This window comes from Suillus fuscotomentosus, assembly GCF_016647785.1.
Source record: "Suillus fuscotomentosus strain FC203 chromosome Unknown F5891scaffold_10, whole genome shotgun sequence".
In the NCBI taxonomy this organism is placed as follows: Eukaryota; Fungi; Basidiomycota; class Agaricomycetes; order Boletales; family Suillaceae; genus Suillus; species Suillus fuscotomentosus.
The window spans coordinates 511009-529229 of NW_024539522.1; the positions used below are offsets into that span (position 1 = coordinate 511009).

General features: G+C 46.6%; 4 protein-coding genes across 4 annotated transcripts; 1 reads left to right on the top strand and 3 right to left on the bottom strand.

Annotated features, from left to right (window-relative positions):
* Positions 1-164: 164 nt before the first annotated feature.
* F5891DRAFT_37665 (uncharacterized protein) lies at positions 165-1700 on the bottom strand. The gene is made up of 5 exons (XM_041371623.1): positions 1278-1700; positions 1181-1221; positions 1039-1130; positions 914-988; positions 165-859 (listed from the first exon to the last, which is right to left on the bottom strand). Exons 1-5 carry the CDS (start codon positions 1476-1478, stop codon positions 348-350), a joined length of 921 nt encoding a protein of 306 aa, XP_041229848.1. The 5' UTR covers positions 1479-1700; the 3' UTR covers positions 165-347.
* Positions 1701-3702: 2002 nt separating this feature from the next.
* On the top strand, positions 3703-4976 carry F5891DRAFT_1013748 (uncharacterized protein). The gene is made up of 6 exons (XM_041360804.1): positions 3703-3903; positions 3967-4121; positions 4180-4288; positions 4342-4371; positions 4422-4496; positions 4550-4976. The coding sequence occupies exons 1-6, from the start codon at positions 3775-3777 to the stop codon at positions 4847-4849; spliced, it is 798 nt and encodes a 265-aa protein (XP_041229849.1). The 5' UTR covers positions 3703-3774; the 3' UTR covers positions 4850-4976.
* Positions 4968-7462, bottom strand: F5891DRAFT_1140710 (uncharacterized protein). Its single transcript, XM_041364897.1, has 5 exons — positions 6993-7462; positions 6799-6934; positions 5905-6739; positions 5374-5850; positions 4968-5314 (listed from the first exon to the last, which is right to left on the bottom strand). Exons 1-5 carry the CDS (start codon positions 7384-7386, stop codon positions 5144-5146), a joined length of 2013 nt encoding a protein of 670 aa, XP_041229850.1. The 5' UTR covers positions 7387-7462; the 3' UTR covers positions 4968-5143.
* A 6968-nt stretch (positions 7463-14430) lies between these two features.
* On the bottom strand, positions 14431-16276 carry F5891DRAFT_1013762 (uncharacterized protein). Its single transcript, XM_041360805.1, has 4 exons — positions 15785-16276; positions 15535-15729; positions 15066-15495; positions 14431-15012 (listed from the first exon to the last, which is right to left on the bottom strand). The coding sequence occupies exons 1-4, from the start codon at positions 16155-16157 to the stop codon at positions 14520-14522; spliced, it is 1491 nt and encodes a 496-aa protein (XP_041229851.1). The 5' UTR covers positions 16158-16276; the 3' UTR covers positions 14431-14519.
* Between the last annotated feature and the right edge of the window lie 1945 nt (positions 16277-18221).

The following is an 18221-nucleotide window of genomic DNA, read 5'->3' on the forward strand; positions in this document are numbered from 1 at the left end:
GGTCATGAAATTTCGAACGACGGGGTTTATCTTATAGGCTATGCGCGTGAACTTGAAACAGCCGGACTATCCAATGTACTTACTACATGGAAATTGAGGATCAATCTTAGATTCCCTTGTCATTAGCAGTTAAACGGGTTGAACCTTTTAAAAAAATCCTATTTATCGACCGCTCGGGGTAACACCCGATGTAAGTACAGGCAATATGATACTGCTGTATTCTAGTATCGTTGATAACATTGGTAGAATTATGAACCATTGGCAGAGGGTTGAACCTGAGCTATAACTAGATTATCGACAAACCTTGTAACACACGCACTTCCTCAAATCGACCGCGATGCGTGTATCTACAATCTCATCACTGACCACTTCATCATAAAGAATTGCACATCGCGAGTCGCAATTTCCACCAACTCTGTTTCTACCTTCACACTGCCTTTCTTGAAGACCTCTCCGTCCCACAAAGATGCCCAAGTCTTGGGAGAATGGGCGAACAACCCATACTCGGAGCCCGGGAGACTGTTATTTACTATTCCTTTTTCGAGACTTCCGACGTGGTAACCGCAGATAACGGAACCTGGCTGCGCAGATAACAGACCCGCGAGAGCTTTGGCAACGAGGAATTGTTTCTTCTCGCTGAAGAGGTGGAAGAATGAAATAGCGTTTATTACGCTGATGCGACCATGAAGGGGGTTCAGGGATTTCAAAGAGGACAAATCAATAGCTGGCGCCGGAGAGACGTCGTCCGTCGGCGCAGCTATGGAGAGAAATACCGGATCAAAGACATCTCCAGGTAGGAAGCATCCGGGATAAGAAGCTGGTGTCGTTTTGAACAGTTCGTGGCTTAGTTGGAGAAATTCTGTACATACAGTTCGTTAACAAGAGTGATTATTCACAGGGGAAAAAATATTACCGTTGAAAAGATCTGATGCAATGATGTTTTTGGCAGGAAAGCCGTCCGCCGCAGCCTTTCTGCCATCAGTGCCAACTACAATGGAGTCAATATTATTTACGACAGAACATCATCGTTTGACGTACAGCAACAACCAATGTCGAGTAACACGGCATCGGGGCGCTTGCGACCAAGCTCAAGGATATGTTCGTATACCGAAAGATTTGATAAGTTTAACCTGAGGAATGTTATATTTCTGTTGGGTGTGCAGATTCAGTGAAAATATACCGAAGGAAAACAAATGAACGAATGCAAGGATACGGTGCAACCTGTCAACGATAGATAGTTATTAGACTTATGACGAAGTCCACTGGGAATGACTCGCCTGATATGCTTTCGCCTGCACCTCCAGGATATGCCTCTTCAAGTCTTCGTCGTCGTCAATACCGGTTTGCGCCTTGAAGAATTCAGCCTGTTCGGAAGACAGACCGTAAAGGCTGGTGTCTACTGTTGGTGCTGATGCGATCCGAAATGTTACGTCGCCCAACAACGTTGTAGAGCCATTGTGTGTAGCAGTACCCTCCATTCTGATGGGACGTAATTTGTGCTACCGCTGCTTTCTGCATCCTTTTTCAAGGTGACTGAACCCGAGCGTTTCCCTAGCGGCATTTATAAAACGGCCGTTGGTCACAAGAGATACGAGGACCCCTGAATGCATACAGGTAGGTAGGGAGGCCAGAGGCCAGTCCATATTTGTCTAAGGTCTGAGGGCTGTATGTTTGATGCAACCATGACAAATTTCAGTGTTCTGCCGTTACGGGGAGCTATACTTTGTCCGACTGAACAAATGCAAGTCGGTATGACGAAGGCCAGATTCACGCCTGGACAAATTTAGGGTAGCAGTTTGTAGGTTATATTACGAGCTGCTCACCTGAGCGACATTCTTGTTAGCATTCCAACTCGGAACAAATCGAGCACGCTCTGCTCGCAGCTTGAAGGCAGGTACGACATATGATCACCGTCAGGTTAGTAACACCACTTTCTTCAATCGACTGTCGGACTAGCTAATCTCGTTTATTTTCAGTGATCGCATTCCATTGTCAAGGCTGAAAAGAAAAGAAACCCACAAGATCGGCAATCACAAATGAACAGCGTTGCGCCGGCTGCCTCGTATCTTGCTAGCTGCTATGCAAGGTTACGACTCGGAGCATGGCAACTCTACAAGCTTTTACTGTAAGTCTGCACATGTCCCCTCAGATCACTTACTGAGAAGGATTCAGGGACAATTTGCTCTCAGCGCTCAGCGCTGAGAACCAAATACTTGGTATTTACTGCGGGCGGTTCGCCAACTTGAAATTCGAGGAGGGGAGGGTTTAGTATATTTACATTCTATCATCATAGAGTGTTCCAGCTAGATAGCTCACCCGGTCATTTTCGGCGCTGTTTAAGACCTGATCTATCCCTCCGGACAAATATGGCCTAAGTACTAATCCGGACCCCACTGCTGAGGTGAGGGCGGGTATAAATTGGGTATAAGTCTGACTTCCAGGTCTACCGTTTGCAGCGCATCGATGCTCTGACGGAGTTTGAAGCTTTGAAGACCCGAGGCCTAGTCACATCACGCTTTCACAGCCGCCATGTCCCTCTTTGCTGCATGCAGCAACACGATCAGCTTGCACACCATGCCAATTCCATTTTAGCACCTTTCTCCGGCGTACCAGCCTTCTCAAAGATGATATTCTACAACCTCAGCCGCACACCGTCCCTGTCCTCGTCGCGCCCGACATACTTCTGACTGGCGGTTCGAGCGGTATCTAAATGAAGGATTCCATTGACACCACCTCCAGTGGTGGCGGGCAGACATAGCAATTGTACTCCTGACAACTGGCGGGCAGCGGGCAGGAACTTTGGGATGATATTATTAGGTGAGCCGTACCTACGAGTGACTGATTCAACCCCGCTTGAACCTGCCAAGCATGCTGCGGGGTACCCAGACCTATACCCAGACGTAGACCTGAAGTCTGCATATACCTGTACCAAGACTGGCCAGAATCCCGACATTCACGCTGAGGCCTCATGTCCGGACATAAATCGTCGAGTTTTCGAGAATCTGATCCGCTAAATTTGGTCTAACTTGTTAGAATCGATAGGCCGAACCTACGCAACTCACGGACATTAGTAATATTGTTTATCTTCAAACTTGAAGTACTACCGCTTACTACCAGTTCTACACCTCGCCCATCCTCCAAAACTACACTGCCGTCACAAATCTCAAGACTCCAGTAAAACTCAACTGTAATGCTCCAGAATTGCCCTACGAGCCTGAATAAATGCTGAATGCCAATTTGAAGCGGACTGCGAGACTGGCTAAAATGATCATTCTGTAACCTGATACACAAACTGATGGCCCTTGGTGATAATCAATAGTAGTTAGTTCGAAATGTCATCAAAGATCTGTTGTCCATGTGTTCTATTGCGCTATCATGATATCTGTACATTTGTTATTTGTGCGTTCCGCAGTTTGTGTAGTAGAATCGATTGGAGGCGCGTTTCAGGCCTCAAGCTTCAAGGCCTCAGGTTCCATCATGAGTATTAGTTTCCTCATGGATAGGCTAGTCCGCGTTCAATTTTGCGTTATCTTTATAAGTACATTACCTTGCGGCAGAGAAAGATTATGTTCTGCTGTGTAGGTTGAAAGAACTCGTCGTGGAGAATAAGTAACTCAGAAACTCATCTGCATACATATCGGAGCAAGGGGAAGCCTTCTCGCGTGGGGGCTCCGGCGTTCTTACAATTATATAAGGAAATAACTTCCCGGCTGCGGAGCCGTAATCCACTTGCTCACCCGCGCTCCCCATGGCTGAGCACTCATCCGACTACCCATGACATCAAATTCTCCAACTTCGCCGTCAAAGCCAATGCGCAAGCATTTCAAGAAAATTTCAAAAGCCATAATGAAGTCTCACCGAGTTCAACTTCCAAAGTACGACTTACCCGTTCGACTGCGACCGGTAGGCCTCCCTCGGGACTATCACACGAAGGCATTAGTCGCTCATGATCACTAATTTCATTAGTGGTTCCTCGTGTTCACCTGCGTGATAATGGTGATACTCGCTTTCTTAGGTTTCACGAACTATTCCCGGGCCCTACCCCTGAACGACAAGTTCCTACACTTTACTTGTCTGTGCGTCGCGACGGGTGTGTTTTACTTCATATTCGACGTGGAGGAGTGAGTTTTGAAATTTTAGCTAACTGGCTATTTACTGAATGTTTGGGTTTAATTGCAGAGAAGCTCGTAGAATTTGGTTCTGGCGCCATTCAGGGCTGATATTTACCGCTGTCGTTTGTTTCTTCTTTGGAGGGTTCGTGAGCGAGATCGTGCAGTCCATGCTTCCAGTACGTTCCACTTTCCTCGTCTGAGCGAGTACGACTATATCATGCGGAACTAGCATAAGGAATTTCAATCTGGTGATGTGGTGGTATGTTCTCTTGGCTCTGGCGTCTTTCATCCAGTAATCATGCTCGACAGGCAAATTGGCTGGGTTCCACCGTCGGACTCTATCTTGCATATTATATCGAGAGATATTACCGTTCGCAGCGAGAGGTGAGCCGCTTCCTGTCTCGTCCAGCGATCTCACGCGACCCCCGATTCTTCAGATCGCACGCCTATACCGCCCATTAGAGACGGACGATATTTCCGATGCAGACGACGCGTCAGAAGATGAAGGAACGTCTGGAACACAGCTCCTACCCTTGTACTCTCATCCCTCAGCCCCATCCAGGTCAAAGCCTGCTAAAGTCGCCCGCTTACATGACGTCTGGGACGAAAGAGAAGATTTGTTTGGTGTTGGTGACGACAGTGACGAAGAGGATGGTGCAGGCACACCACGACCACAGCGCGAAAGTTCGCAACACGTTCCCCTTGCCCCTCCAAAGATACTTATCACGAGTTCATGAACGCACGCGGATTTTTATGGCATCATGTACACCATCATTTAGCTCAGCATGTATCTGCATATACACAAATCTAGATCATCCGGAACAAATGCAATCATACTGCCACTCTTTTGAAGATCGAGCAAGCACTTCAATGTCCACCGTCTCAAAATAATGTCTTTGACTCGTTCCTGAACAAACAGTGGCATGAATGCGGCGAAAATTCTATAGCATCACGTATACTTAGCGTAGCATCTACTTGGATCAAAATCATCTTTGACGAATGTGCTGCAGTATATCCAATCATGCTACATACTATGAAGGTCGAGCAGTTTCAAGCGCTTCAACGTCAGCTTGCATTGAAAGAAGATCGCTCCTGACAACATCAATCTCTTCCTGTTGTTTCCCAGCTAGCTCTCGCAGCCCTTCATACGCCGCCATAGGAACAACCGCAACATTCTTCTCGATCCCTCGCTCCAGAGTCGCCTATCAGATACTCACACATAAGCCTAGTCAATACAAAACAAAAATATATCGAAGCTCACCTTTAGATCCCTCTTCAGCCCCTCCCCGACCCTATCAGCATCCTCTATCCATTTCCTCTTTGCTCGCTCCCATTTACCCACCGCCCATCTGATACTAGCAACAGCAACGAGTGCACCAGCACCTAACGCAGTCCCAGCTTCGGAACCAGTGCCAATACTCAAAGCGTTCTCTCCAAATGCAAGCCACCATGCTACACCAACACCGCCAAACATACCACCAAACGCACCCAATACTGTATTCTGGGCATCACGGTGTAACCGCGTGGTGGTGTGTTGTGTCAGCTGAGAACGCCGTGCTTGTATGGGGCGGGTGAGGGTATTTGGGGTAAGTGCGTATGTTGGGGAGTGTGTCAGTTGACGGAGATGGTTGTCGAGAATAGGGGAATGGAAGGCAAGGGATAGAGATGCGAGTTGAGAAAAGGTGGATGATGTTAGGGATGCTTGGGTAGAGGCGAGACGACCCGTTTGTAAGATGAGCTATAGGTTATCAATTTTACAAATGAAAAAAATATTCATGCGATGCGTGCATACCTGGTTTTCAAGTTCCCTACACCAGTACCTGTCCAGCGCGGAACTCACCAAAGAATCTATCTCATCAACGCGCCATACCATCTTCAGCCAGGCCAACGACTCTAGTACGGCTTTCATCTCTTTCGAACCGCGAAGCAGAGCGTCATCTATTCCGGACTCTACGAGCACCTCCCTGTCTGTTCTCGCACGGACTTCTTCGACTTGGGATTGCAGCTCGCTGGCACCTGTAAAGACGCGGTCTATCGCTAGGCGTGCTTGGGATACTGATCGGGCACTAGCATACAACGCGCTCCGCATTTGTATCAGAGCACTCTGGGTGCGGATAGCTGACAACAACGATAACGTGCGACCCGAGTCCTTCAACCCAAGCATCCCGGCCAAAACATCACCAAGAAGCGATATCCTCGACCCCATAAAATTCTCCTGGTATCTCTGGATAGCAGCAGGAGACGAAGGATCCGCCTTTAGAGCAGAAACGGCTTCCAAAGCACGAATAGGGTCTACAGCAAGAATCTTTCCGGGGGTGCAATTTGCAGCTGCCAGTTCCTTGGAAATGTAATCTAGCGCATGTTCGGATGTGCTAGAAGCGGTGAGAACAAGTATTGTGTTCGGTCTTTGAAGAATATGTTGGGCATTGGAGATAAGCGTGGGTATGTCTTTTGTTAGTGGGTTGCAAATAAAGATCAGCACGTCTCCTTTGAGGAGCGTTTTTGGGAGGGAGGGATGGGAGGAGAGGGAAGAAACTTCGGTGAGTTGTATGGGGAAGGGATATTGTTGGAGCCAAGATGCAGGGATGTTGAGGGTGCCGTTGACGAGGGAAGTTGATGGTCTATACCTATTCATAACATCTGTTAAGCATTGTGCACCGACATCGAACATTAAACATGGACGCACTCGATTGTAAGGTAGGCAGACTGGTTTTTCCACCGGTTTCGTAGGATGTCGCTGTAAGCTTCATCAGTTGTAAACGGGTTTTCGAGGAGAGCTGTGATGAGCTCATGAGAGCCGGCCCACTGGTCAGCTCCGCATACTGGAAATAGGTTGCTTCGTCGGATACATGAACATAAAAAGTCGGATGGAAGACTCACCGACTACACGAGCACTCGTATGCGCTTCTAGCGGGGAACATAAATCTGCATCGACTTCGCTCAAAAGTTCACTCCAGAGTTGGGAAGACTGTATTCCTCCGTCAGTGGAATTAGATCCCGGTAGTGCGCGAGGTAAAAATGCTGATATTCTGTGCAAGAGAGCTGAAACCTCGTGTTTACTTGAAGACGCCTTCTTCCCTAAAGAATTGTCAGAGGTTTGAACGCAACTGCTGTATGCTCGGGTGCAGCTGCTGGCGTTCCGAGTCCGCCGCCGGCCAGTCACAAATGACCTGGATTGTTTTGCGTCACGCAAGACAGAGAGCTCGATGCTGAGATCCCTTGGTGAGAGAATTGTACGAAGAACATGATGGCGAGCGGCTAGACATGATGGCATTGAGTGGGTCCTTCTACTACAGGTCGCGGAGGCATTGACATAGTCAGACTGGTCGATCTCGGAGAGATTTGGCGGGCGAGGCACGGAGTTTGAAAATTTGCAAGTGCCGTTTGTGCCGGCTTTCGTCGTACTCTAGTATTGCATCTGATCATGAGTTTTAACATTGAATCTGTATGCCCATGTCTATATCTGCTTTGAATGCTCTCGACGACATTCTATGCGACGGTTTTTACAAACACGCTTTCAATGATACAGTTCCAGCAAGTGCTCGAAGCTTTCGCGCGCCTTGATTTCAAGCCTCGACTCAAGGCACCAAACATCCAAAGTTATTTCAACTCAAGGCTCTCATATATTTGCTTGCAGGAAGCCATGTGATCCTTCGAGCTGCAACAGGCTACACCTCTAAAATCGCTTCAAAAAGATCATGTGCGCCGCAAGTTTGAATATCTCTTTCGTCGCTTGAAATTTGCGCTTCTGGATTACAGGTCAAGGAATCCGAGGAACATGGAATTTTTTCGATCGCAATCAATTAAAACATTGAGGAGTGTGAGTGAAAGTGTTGCCTGTCGGACAGCATTTTCAAGATCTTCTATGCAGCATGTGATATCCACAGGAAGTTTTCATAACCTGCTGAGGTCCATGACCGTCTCTCGCATATCACAAGGATAACTCTTTCCTCTTTGCTGAGGCTGCAAGGGTCTACTGCCCATGCTAAAGATTCAGGCGAAAGAGCATGTTGCAGTGGTGGTCGTAGACAATATGGAGCAAATGGTATCATTTGCAGTATCCTATTTCAATTTTGTGCTGCAGCGCAATCGGGAAAGGTGTGGTACATTCCAGTGTTTGAACGTGTGATTGATAGTCAAGGGGACTACTAGCGTGGCACTACTACTTCGACTGATAGCCCTTCAAATTGCAAACTTTCGAACTCCGTGCTTCGCTCTCCGAGATCAAACAGCTTAAACGATCAACGAGTTTACAGCTACTTCCATATCGATAGACCAGATTTGATTTTGTTCAAACAAAAGGGTCACGCTTGTTACGATATTTGCGCGCGCGAAGTACCTTCAAATGGTCACTCGTTCGATGCTCTGCCTGAACCACCGTCACATTCCAGCAGCTGCAAAACAGCAATGGGTGGCTATGTCTGCCCATGTGACATCCAGTGGCATAGCACAAGCCACTCACAAGGGCCTTCTGTCGACCGGATTCTTCAGCTCTCTCGTCTCCCAGGCTCCGCTCTCGGCCCCTATGACATACTTAGTACGAGATTCACTTTCAAATAGACCACATTGTCAAGTTGCTAACTACTATGTCGGACGATCATGCACATGATCAGTCTATATCGCATCGTGAATTCAGGGTGTACTAGTATGTTAAACCCCGCGGTTTAATCTATTATGAGCAGCGCGGACCGGCACTTAGTGCCTTCCAGTGCAAAGTCAAATATAACATATCTGACATCCTGTGGATTTCTGTCATCACAACAGCAACGAATATCATTCCTTTATGTTTGTTTGGAGCATACAAGTGCTGGATGGTACTATATTATGCACGCATGCCTGTCTACCGGGTTCGCAAGCTCGCTCACATCTATTCCTCAAATACCATGACTCTAATCTTGAATGATCCCAGTTTGTGGCCCTTGATCAGTTCGTATCGTATTAGCAGCTATTTTATAGGTTCGTGGATGTCCAGTCGGCCGATATTCCGATCTAACCTGGAGTATGTTTTCGTAGTTGTCGCCTCTACTGGGGTAATATACGATTGGGGTGAGCAACCTAGTATGAAAAACCGGAGATATTCTTACAGAATCTTTAGCACTAACTTTCGGACTAGAGGTACGTTCATGTTCATGACCAGAGCAAGAATCTCACTAAAAATGGGTCCATAGGTTGAACTGGTCTGGGTGAGCAGAGTGCCGCACTAAAAAATAACTCAAAGATATAATCAATTCGCGACAGAAGCAACGCTGGTCTCTTATAACCGTTTTGTTTCTCAGTGTATGTGACTTGTGTTATAATTGTTTGTTAACAAGATCGTGCTGACATGAAAATATCCTAGGTGCGCTACCTTGGAATATCATACTCTGTGTAAGTCTGATCGACAAGATAACTGGTGCTGTGCTCATCGATCATGTCTCATGACCAGCCTCTCTGTGCTGTGTACGTCTCCTCATACAATGTGTTTGTTTCTTTTGACGGGCTGTATGCAGTGAATGTTCCGACGATATCAATGACAGATGCAGTAAGTGTTTCACAATGATGCATGTCATTCCCATCTAATCACCTGCACTCCCATGTAGGGGTGAGTCATTCTTGACCATCTTGTTAGTTCAATATAATGACTGCCACAGCTGTGAGTTGATTTCGAGTGTTTTTGATCTCCTGAGGCTGACCATTGCTGAATTTTCGAGGCTTTATCTTGACCATCGCAGTGGATTGGATTGCTATGGCCGTAACTGCAATGCTGGGCTGTGAGTGAATACCTCAGTGATTTCGAGGTAGCTGAAATGTCATGCAAGTGATCATGCTCGTTCGGTTATATGCCATGTATCAGCGATCCAGAAAGGTGCTAATACCTCTCGTGGTCATCTTCGTTACCGCCATTATTTTCGTTGGAGTGGCTTCCGCAATGACAATGAGGAATATTTCAGTGGGTATGTTTGATTATGGCTCGAAGACTTCAGTGCATCAGGCTCACGAATGAATACCAGAGGAGGCCATTCTCTTCGGCAATTATCAGTGCACAGCTGATTACAATGGAGATTATTTACTTCTGACTTCAATAACTTGGATGCTCGGCACTGTATGGGAGGTCCTCGCACTTTTTCTGGCAGTCTGGATTGCCGTAAAACACTTCCGTGAATTGCGACGCCATTCTGCAGGAGGAATTATCAATGACTGCTTCATGGTGTTGATGAAAACTCACGTAGTATACTTTGCGAGGTGAGCTCATATGTGAATGTGGGTCTCCTTGTCCGCTGACGTCCCGGACGTGCTAGTGTTGTTGGTGTTTCGTGTCTCGGTCTTGGTACTTTTTTTTCGACAATCTTAGCGGTATGTTGATCAGTTGCTAACATCTGCATGCGACCACGGTTCATCATTTATAAAGGATCCAAATTCCATGCAAGCCTATATCTATTTTGGGTTTCTTTTAGTGTTCCGTTCTGTGCAGATGTTCGTGCTAGGACCGCGCCTGATCCTTGGCGTTCGAGAATATCATGCCAAGCTCGACGTGGCCAACTCCGATTCAGCAAGCGGCATGGATTCAATTGCTTTCCAGGAGGGCGTTCATGTGTCAACCAGCAGTAGTGTGTAGCGGGAGATGCTCGATGTGATTAACACTCGGCAGATACTCTGTAGGGAGCGGGAGAGTTCGTTTTTACTCAATATTTCGTTTTGGTATTTATATGTATGTGATTCTGTGTTCTGGTCAGAAGTATATTTAGATACAAATAGGTCTGGAACACGAGCAATAAATCTGCGTCGACTTCGCTCAGAAGTTCACTCCAGAGTTGGGAAGACTGTATTCCTCCGTCAGTGGAATTAGATCCCGGTAGTGCGCGAGGTAAAAATGCTGATATTCTGTGCAAGAGAGCTGAAACCTCGTGTTTACTTGAAGACGCCTTCTTCCCTAAGGAATTGTCAGAGGTTTGAACGCAACTGCTGTATGCTCGGGTGCAGCTGCTGGCGTTCCGAGTCCGCCGCCGGCCAGTAACAAATGACCTGGATTGTTTTGCGTCACGCAAGACAGAGAGCTCGATGTTGAGATCCCTTGGTAAGAAATTGCGCGAAGAACATGGTGGCGAGCGGCTAGACATGATGGCATTGAGTGGGTCCTTCTACTACAGGTCGCGGAGGCATTGACATAGTCAGAACTGGTCAATCTCGGAGAGATTTGGCGGGGGAAGCACGGAGTTCGAAAATTTGCAGGTGCCGTTTGTGCCGGCTGTCGTCGTACTCTAGTCTCTAGTACTGTTTTTGCTGCATCTCTATGTTATGATCATGGGTTTTAATATATTGAATCTGTTTGCCCATGTCGGTATCTGCTTTGAATGCTCTCGACAACCTTCTATGCGACGGTCTTTACAAACACGCTTCCAACGATATAGTTCCAGCAAGTACTCGCGCGCCTTGATTTCAAGCCTCGAAAGGCACCAAACATTCAAAGTTATTTCAACTCAAGGCTTTCATATCTTTGCTTGCAGGAAGCCATGTGATCCTTCGAGCTGCAACAGGCTACCACAGTATGGAGCAAATGGGATCATTTGCAGTATCCCATTTCAATTTTTGTGCTGCAGCGCCCACCGGGAAAGATGCGGCACGTACTTTGCAGTGCGTGAACCGTGTGATTTGATAGTCGGTGATTGATTGATCGATAGTCAACGATAACCACGTGGCACTACTACTTCGATTGATAGCACTTTAAATCGAACTATATATGGGCGCGCGAAGTGCCCCCAAATGGCGATGCTCTGCCTGAACTGCCGTCACATGTCACATTCCAGCAGCTGCAAAACAGCAATCGGCGACTATATCTGCCCATATGACATCCAGTGGTATAGCGCAAGCCACTCGCACGAGCCTCCGAACTGTCGACCGAATTCTTCAGCTCTCTCGTCTCACAGGCTCTGCTCTCGGCCCCTATTACTTACTTACTTTCAAATAGACCACATTGTCAAGTCGCCGACCTATGACCATCATGATGAGTCTATATGTTGAACCTCGCGGTCTAATGATTATGAGCACCGCACCAACGCTTCAAGTGCATAGTCAAGTATCCGGTGGATTTCATATCTGTTTTCATTACTTCAATCCATCAAAACAGCAGTGAATACCATCCCTTCTTATGCTCGTTCGGGCTACACAAGCGCTAGATGGTGCTATATCTTGCACGAACACCCGTATGCGAGGTGCGCAAGCTCACACACATCCATCCTCGAATACCATGACTCAAATCTTAAATGATCCTAGTTTCTGGCCCTTGATCAGTCTGAATCGTATCACGAGCTATTTTGTAGGTTCGTGGATGTCCAGTTGGCTGATATTCCGATCTAACCCGGACTATGTTTTCGTAGTTGCCATCTTTACTGGGGTGATATACGACTGGGGTGAGCAACCTAGTATATAAATCCCGGAGATACTCTTACGGTATTTTTAGTACTAACTTTCGGACTAGAGGTATGTTCATGTCCATGACCGGAGAGCAAGAATCTCACTAAGAATGGGCTCATAGGTTGAACTAGTCTGGGTGAGCCTGAGAGTGCCGCACTAAAAAAAAACTCAAAAATATAATCAATTCGCGACAGAGCCAACACTGGTCTCTTATGACCGTTTTGTTTCTCAGTGTGTGTAGCTTGTGTTATAATTGTTTGTTAACAAGCTCGTGCTGACATCAAAACATCCTAGGTGCGCTATCTTGGAATATCATACGTTGTGTAAGTCTGATCGACGATGTAACTGGTGCTGTGCTCATCGAACACTTGCATGTCTCATAATCAGCCTCGTTATGCTGTGTATGTCTCCTCATAAATTGTGTTTGTTTCTTTTGACGGGCTGCATGCAGTGAATGTTCCGACAATATCAATGACAGATGCAGTAAGTATTTCACAACAATGCATGTCATTCCCGTCTAATCACCTGCACTCTCATGTAGGGGTGAGTGAGATCCTTGACCATCTTGTTAGTTCGATGTAATAACTGCCACAGCTGTGAGTTGGTTTTGAGTGTTTATCCCCTGAGGCTGATCACTAACATTGCTGGTTTTTTCAGGCTTTATTCAGGAGATGGCAGTGAATTGGGTTTGTATAGTCGCAAATGGAATGCTGGCCGGTGAGTGAATACCTCGGTGGTCTTGACATAACTAAAACATTATGCAAGTGATCATGCTCGTTCGTTTATACGCCATGTATCAGCGATCCAGAAAGGTGCTGTTACTTCTCGTTGTTATCTTCATTGCCGCCGTCATTTTCGATGTAGTGGCTATCGCAACGGTAATGAGGGATGTTTCAGGGGGTGTGTTTAATTGTGGTTCAAAGACTTCAGTGCATCGAGCTCATAAAAATATCAGAGGTGGTCATCATCTCCGGCAATTATGAGTGCATGATTGATACCAAGGGAGATTATCCACTCGTGGATTCCATAACTTGGATACTCGGCACTGTATGGGAGGTCCTTGCATTGTTTCTCGCAGTATCGATTGCCGTAAAACACTTCCGTGAATTGCGGCAGCATTCTGCAGGAGGAACTAGTGCTATCAACGACTGCTTCACGGTGTTGATGCAAACTCACCTGGTTTACTTTGCGAGGTGAGCTTATAGGTGAATGTGGGCCCCCTTGTACGCTGACGTCCCGGACGTGCTAGCGTTGTTGGTGTTTCGTGTCTCGGTCTCAGTGATCAGTTTTCGACAATTTTAGTGGTATGTTGATTAGTTGCTAACCTCTGCATGCGACCACGGTTCATCATTCATATAGGATGATACCCTGAGATCCCAGATTTATTTGGGGCTTCTCATGGTGTTCCGTGCTATACAGATGTGCGTGCTAGGACCACGCCTGATCCTTGGCGTTCGAGAATATCATGCCAAGCTCGTGGCCGACTCCGATTCAGCAAGCGACATGGCTTCAATTGCTTTCCAGGAGCGTGTGTATGTGTCAACCAGCAGTAGTGTGTAGATGCTCCGCAGGGAGTGGGAGAGTTCGTTTTTGCTCGATATCTCGCTTTGGTATTCGTGATTCTGTGTTCTGGTCAGGAGTATATTTAGATACAAATAGGTCTGGACAGACCAATATTTGTGGTACTTATTTGATATATCGGCAAACTGTTGGTTGTCTGTATGGATTATCTGTCGTTCAAAGTTCATTGTAATCTCTTCCAGAATGCGTTGTTTGGCTTACAGATAGTCACCCAATTGCAATAGCAGATATGGTGCTCATTTCGTCGGATTTCCAAATTCTCACTCATTCTCGCCGCTGAATATTTTAGCTCAGAGTCGTGTTATGAGTCGTCGAAGACATACGAATTGAAATGTCGCGGTTGGGTGTATCTAAGTCCATTGTCGACCACACAAATCTTGCACCTGAATATCGTTGGATAAGAACGAAGTAGATTACAAGCACCGTGATCAGGAACTATAAGTGTGGCACCAAACTAGTCCACAACACCGCTTGGTATGCGTCAGGAGGAAGATCGCGTAAAGTGGTGAACATCAGTACCAAGAGGACGCCACGAGCTGTGATGTACAACATGATATATGATCCATAGAGCAGGATAAACAATGTAAGTGACGCGTCCAGAGTTGCAAGGAGCGGTGCAGTGAGTAAACCCAGCCAGGGAGTGCAAGTTATAGCGATGGCACTCATGCGCCATAGTACCTGTTCCTGATATGTTGGGAAAGCAAAAAACCAAGCCATACTATGGATGCCGCCAAATATAGTTGCCATAAGCAATCCAGCGACCAAAAGAACATGTTTGTGCAATTGTTCAAGTTCGATGCTACCATCAAATGTTGGAACTTCGAGCTTTCGAGATGTGGGAATACCAGGAAAGCCTATCAGTTCTAGCATCGGGCGCAAGACTGGAGCCAAGATCCCAAACTGAGCGATTTTATCTTCTTCACTGACGCTGAGGCAGACATAGTAATAAGTAGCTGTCTACTTGTTGAAGCGCATACATACCCAATGTGATACTCTGGCGTCACAATTGACTTCGACTTAGTTGACTTCCAGTACACTGGATGCGGACATTGCACATTGAGAGGCTTGTCCCACCACGCAGCATAAGTTAGGAAATTGAGAACTGCAAAAGCGAGCGTGCCCACTTCGAGCTGGGTGGTTTCGAGGCGATAGATGGCGCGGGTGATGAGCTGCATAACAAACCAGGCTACTTGAAGGATGATCAATCCTTTTGATATCGCATTGCCTTTGCTCCTGTCGTGGATCTGGTCTGCCGTTAGGATAGGGATGTCGATACACCTCTGACGTATCAGTATGAGAATGTGATCTGGTTGTAGCGTACGGCTTGGTGTACGGTGGGGTTTCCCCTTCACGTAAAGCATGAAACCACCCATCAACACAAAGAAGCTGTGCGTCTGAGTCCAGGTAAAATCTAAGGGCTAACGTTTAGGTGAGCATGGATGAGACTTACCTTCCAAGCCAGACTCGGATTTCTCTGACTTAATCCACCGTGCGGCCCACCTCACAGGTGCACAAAGGACGTGCCAAAGAGACACCAGCATAGATAATGTACCTTTAGCAAGCAGGAGAAAGAGGCAAACAAATGCCAAGAGAATGCCGGGAAGGAAGCGATTTTCAGTTCCAGGTGCTCCAACAGACTTCTTTTCTAAGAACATGTATAGTGAGTTGCGAGATGGAGAGTTTCCAAAAGCACGACTTACCTTCAGATTCCGGACGAACGCTGGGATATCCCAATTCCTTGAGCTGTCTTGTAACTTGATCAGCGCTGAACCACTGTCGCATAGCCCAGGTGACGATCAGTTCAGGAGCTATCAATGCCATTATCACCATGCGAATTTGTCGCCATAGGCCATGAAGCTGGCTGCTGTGCTTAGGACTCGGGATATTGGGGTGGATGGCACTGTAGACGCATGCAAAAAGAGTGAGAACGGAGCTAGAAATGATGCTCCATAGTGTTCTTGTCGTGAATGATGGTGCTTTAAGACTGTCGCTAGTGGTAGTATTTGTTGTATTTGTTGTAGGTGCGGCTTGGGTCACTCCAAGGAGGAGGACGCAGAGAAGTAGTAAGCGCATTATTAGATGGGCATATCGTATGCATCCTGTTCACTATTTTTATTTTACTGGCGAGCGTTAGTACAACGAGGGTGAGAATAGACTGACCTTATCTCTCGAGCGTTCCGACGTTCACGAAACATGAGGCCTCTACGTGCCTTACTCTTCCCAAGATTTGGGAGCCAAAGTATTTCAGAATGGTAACGAGACTCCGGGCAAACTAAATGTGTATATGTGAGCGTCTGTTCCGAGTCTAATCGCGAGCAGTTTCCTAATCCGAAAGGTGACGACTATGCACACGTGTCCAGAGGATTTATGTAATTTACCTTTCAGCATCAACTTGTCTGCGTTCTTTTTTTTTTTTTTTTTTTTTTTTTTTTTTGGAAAAGCGGGTCTATTATTTAGCAACTGACGCTGTCTAGCTCTAAATAAACGCTTATAGCGGCGCACTGGCGCCGTCCGAGGAAAAATGCTACTTATGCACACTCCATTCCTGGGAGTAGTGTGGGGCTCCGTATACTACCTGGACACCTCGGTCTGCGGGGGCCGGGGTAGTTTAATACCCACTAAAACCTCTAGGGCGGTTACCCAATCTTTTCCTGTACTATATTTGTCGTTGTTTGTTGTGATTACATCAGCCCATGTATGGTATACTTGTGATGTCGTCTTGGTTGATCGTTTCGTTTTGCACGCTACCACTCTGTCTAGTTGTAGCCTATTGTTTATAGTATTCGTCCACCGTGTTATGGTATGTTCATCGGTATGTGCTTGTTCTCGGATGACGCGCTCACACCTTATTACCCATATAAGATAGGCCGACTCTGATATCAAGATTCTTAGGAGGCGTGATGCCCCTTTTATTATCGCGGCGCATTTCTTGTCATTGTCATCTCTGTTTGGTGCGTTTTTCGGGAGTGATAGGTTGCCACATCCTAAGATGAGTCCTAGGGACGGTTCAGGCCACGGGCCATGTTTCTCCGGCCAAAGGTTTTTCGCTAGGTGCCATATTCTCTTTCTTATTGGGTTTGTGCATTGAATTAATATATGCTCCATCGATTCTGGTTCTTCTCCGCATGATTGGCATCGCGCTCTGTGTCCGAGATTGGGTAAATGTGTCCAGAAATCTCCAATTCGGAATGCATTATTTAACGTTTTATATAGGAAGATTTGTATTTTCTTGGAGATGTCGTTGTTCCTGCATCCTCGCCATATCGTTTCATCCGTCTCTAGTGTGGTCGTTAATGTTTCAATGGCGTATCTAGTGATATCCAGCATGCCTAAGGTTGGTCTTTTGTAATCTATGTGTTTCTTCGTCATTAACGCTCTATAAGCAGTCTTTTGGTCTACTTTTGACAGTTTTGCACCCTGGAGGTCGAAGTTCCGAGGGACGTATGTATCTATGATGTCGGTGGTTATTTTTGATGCGCCGTTTTGAGCAAGGTGATCTGCTTTCTCGTTTCCTGTCACTTGACTATGTCCCTTGACCCATTGGAAGCTAGTTGGCGCCGATCGTCGGCGTAGTTGATATGCTATAGCTTTGAATATTTGGGCGTTTGCCACGTTGATCCACCCGGCGTTCTCCCACTCGTCAAGGTGGGTGTTTAGTCCGTTTATTACATATTTAGAGTCTGTTATTATTTTGACAGGTGTTATTGGGTTTGCGTTTTGCAGGGCTACTAGTACTGCCACAAGTTCACCTATTTGATTTGAGTGGTGCGTTCCAGGCATGCTGATTTCTCGGTTCATTGGGTGATGTTCTTCAATCCAGATTCCTCCTCCGCACTTTGCGTTGTATTTGCCGTTGTTGATGCAGGAGCCATCCGTGAATATGGTGAGAGTGTCGTCGATTGTCTGTCTTCCGTTGAGAGGGACACGTAGTCTGTATGCAGGTATTTCAACCGGTCTTGATGGGTCTACAAAGATGCGGAAGCAGTCCGTCAGACTATTCCGTATTGTGATAGAAGGGTTGAATAGGATTTCTCCCCGCGGTTGTGTACGAGCTCGTACGTTTTTCTCGAGGCGTCTATGTGTTAGCGTTAAGTGATCTTTTCTAGGTGTCGTGTTAGGGTTATATTTTGGGAGGAG

What these genes read in the sequence shown, in the direction of transcription:
- F5891DRAFT_1013748 (XM_041360804.1), top strand. Translation starts at nt 3,775, where the DNA reads ATGACATCAAATTCTCCAACTTCGCCGTCAAAGCCAATGCGCAAGCAT. An exon ending in TCGTGCAGTCCATGCTTCCA is followed by an intron (nt 4,289 to 4,341) that starts GTACGTTCCACT and finishes ATGCGGAACTAG; the next exon opens with CATAAGGAATTTCAATCTGG. An exon ending in TTCAATCTGGTGATGTGGTG is followed by an intron (nt 4,372 to 4,421) that starts GTATGTTCTCTT and finishes CATGCTCGACAG; the next exon opens with GCAAATTGGCTGGGTTCCAC.
- F5891DRAFT_37665 (XM_041371623.1), bottom strand. Translation starts at nt 1,478, where the DNA reads ATGGAGGGTACTGCTACACACAATGGCTCTACAACGTTGTTGGGCGAC. An exon ending in TGCAGGCGAAAGCATATCAG is followed by an intron (nt 1,222 to 1,277) that starts GCGAGTCATTCC and finishes TATCGTTGACAG; the next exon opens with GTTGCACCGTATCCTTGCAT. An exon ending in TGCATCAGATCTTTTCAACG is followed by an intron (nt 860 to 913) that starts GTAATATTTTTT and finishes CTGTATGTACAG; the next exon opens with AATTTCTCCAACTAAGCCAC.
- F5891DRAFT_1013762 (XM_041360805.1), bottom strand. Translation starts at nt 16,157, where the DNA reads ATGCGCTTACTACTTCTCTGCGTCCTCCTCCTTGGAGTGACCCAAGCC. An exon ending in ATCCGAGTCTGGCTTGGAAG is followed by an intron (nt 15,496 to 15,534) that starts GTAAGTCTCATC and finishes GTTAGCCCTTAG; the next exon opens with ATTTTACCTGGACTCAGACG. An exon ending in ACGCCAGAGTATCACATTGG is followed by an intron (nt 15,013 to 15,065) that starts GTATGTATGCGC and finishes TGTCTGCCTCAG; the next exon opens with CGTCAGTGAAGAAGATAAAA.
- F5891DRAFT_1140710 (XM_041364897.1), bottom strand. Translation starts at nt 7,386, where the DNA reads ATGCCATCATGTCTAGCCGCTCGCCATCATGTTCTTCGTACAATTCTC. An exon ending in TCTGCCTACCTTACAATCGA is followed by an intron (nt 6,740 to 6,798) that starts GTGCGTCCATGT and finishes TGTTATGAATAG; the next exon opens with GTATAGACCATCAACTTCCC. An exon ending in GGCTGAAGAGGGATCTAAAG is followed by an intron (nt 5,315 to 5,373) that starts GTGAGCTTCGAT and finishes AGTATCTGATAG; the next exon opens with GCGACTCTGGAGCGAGGGAT.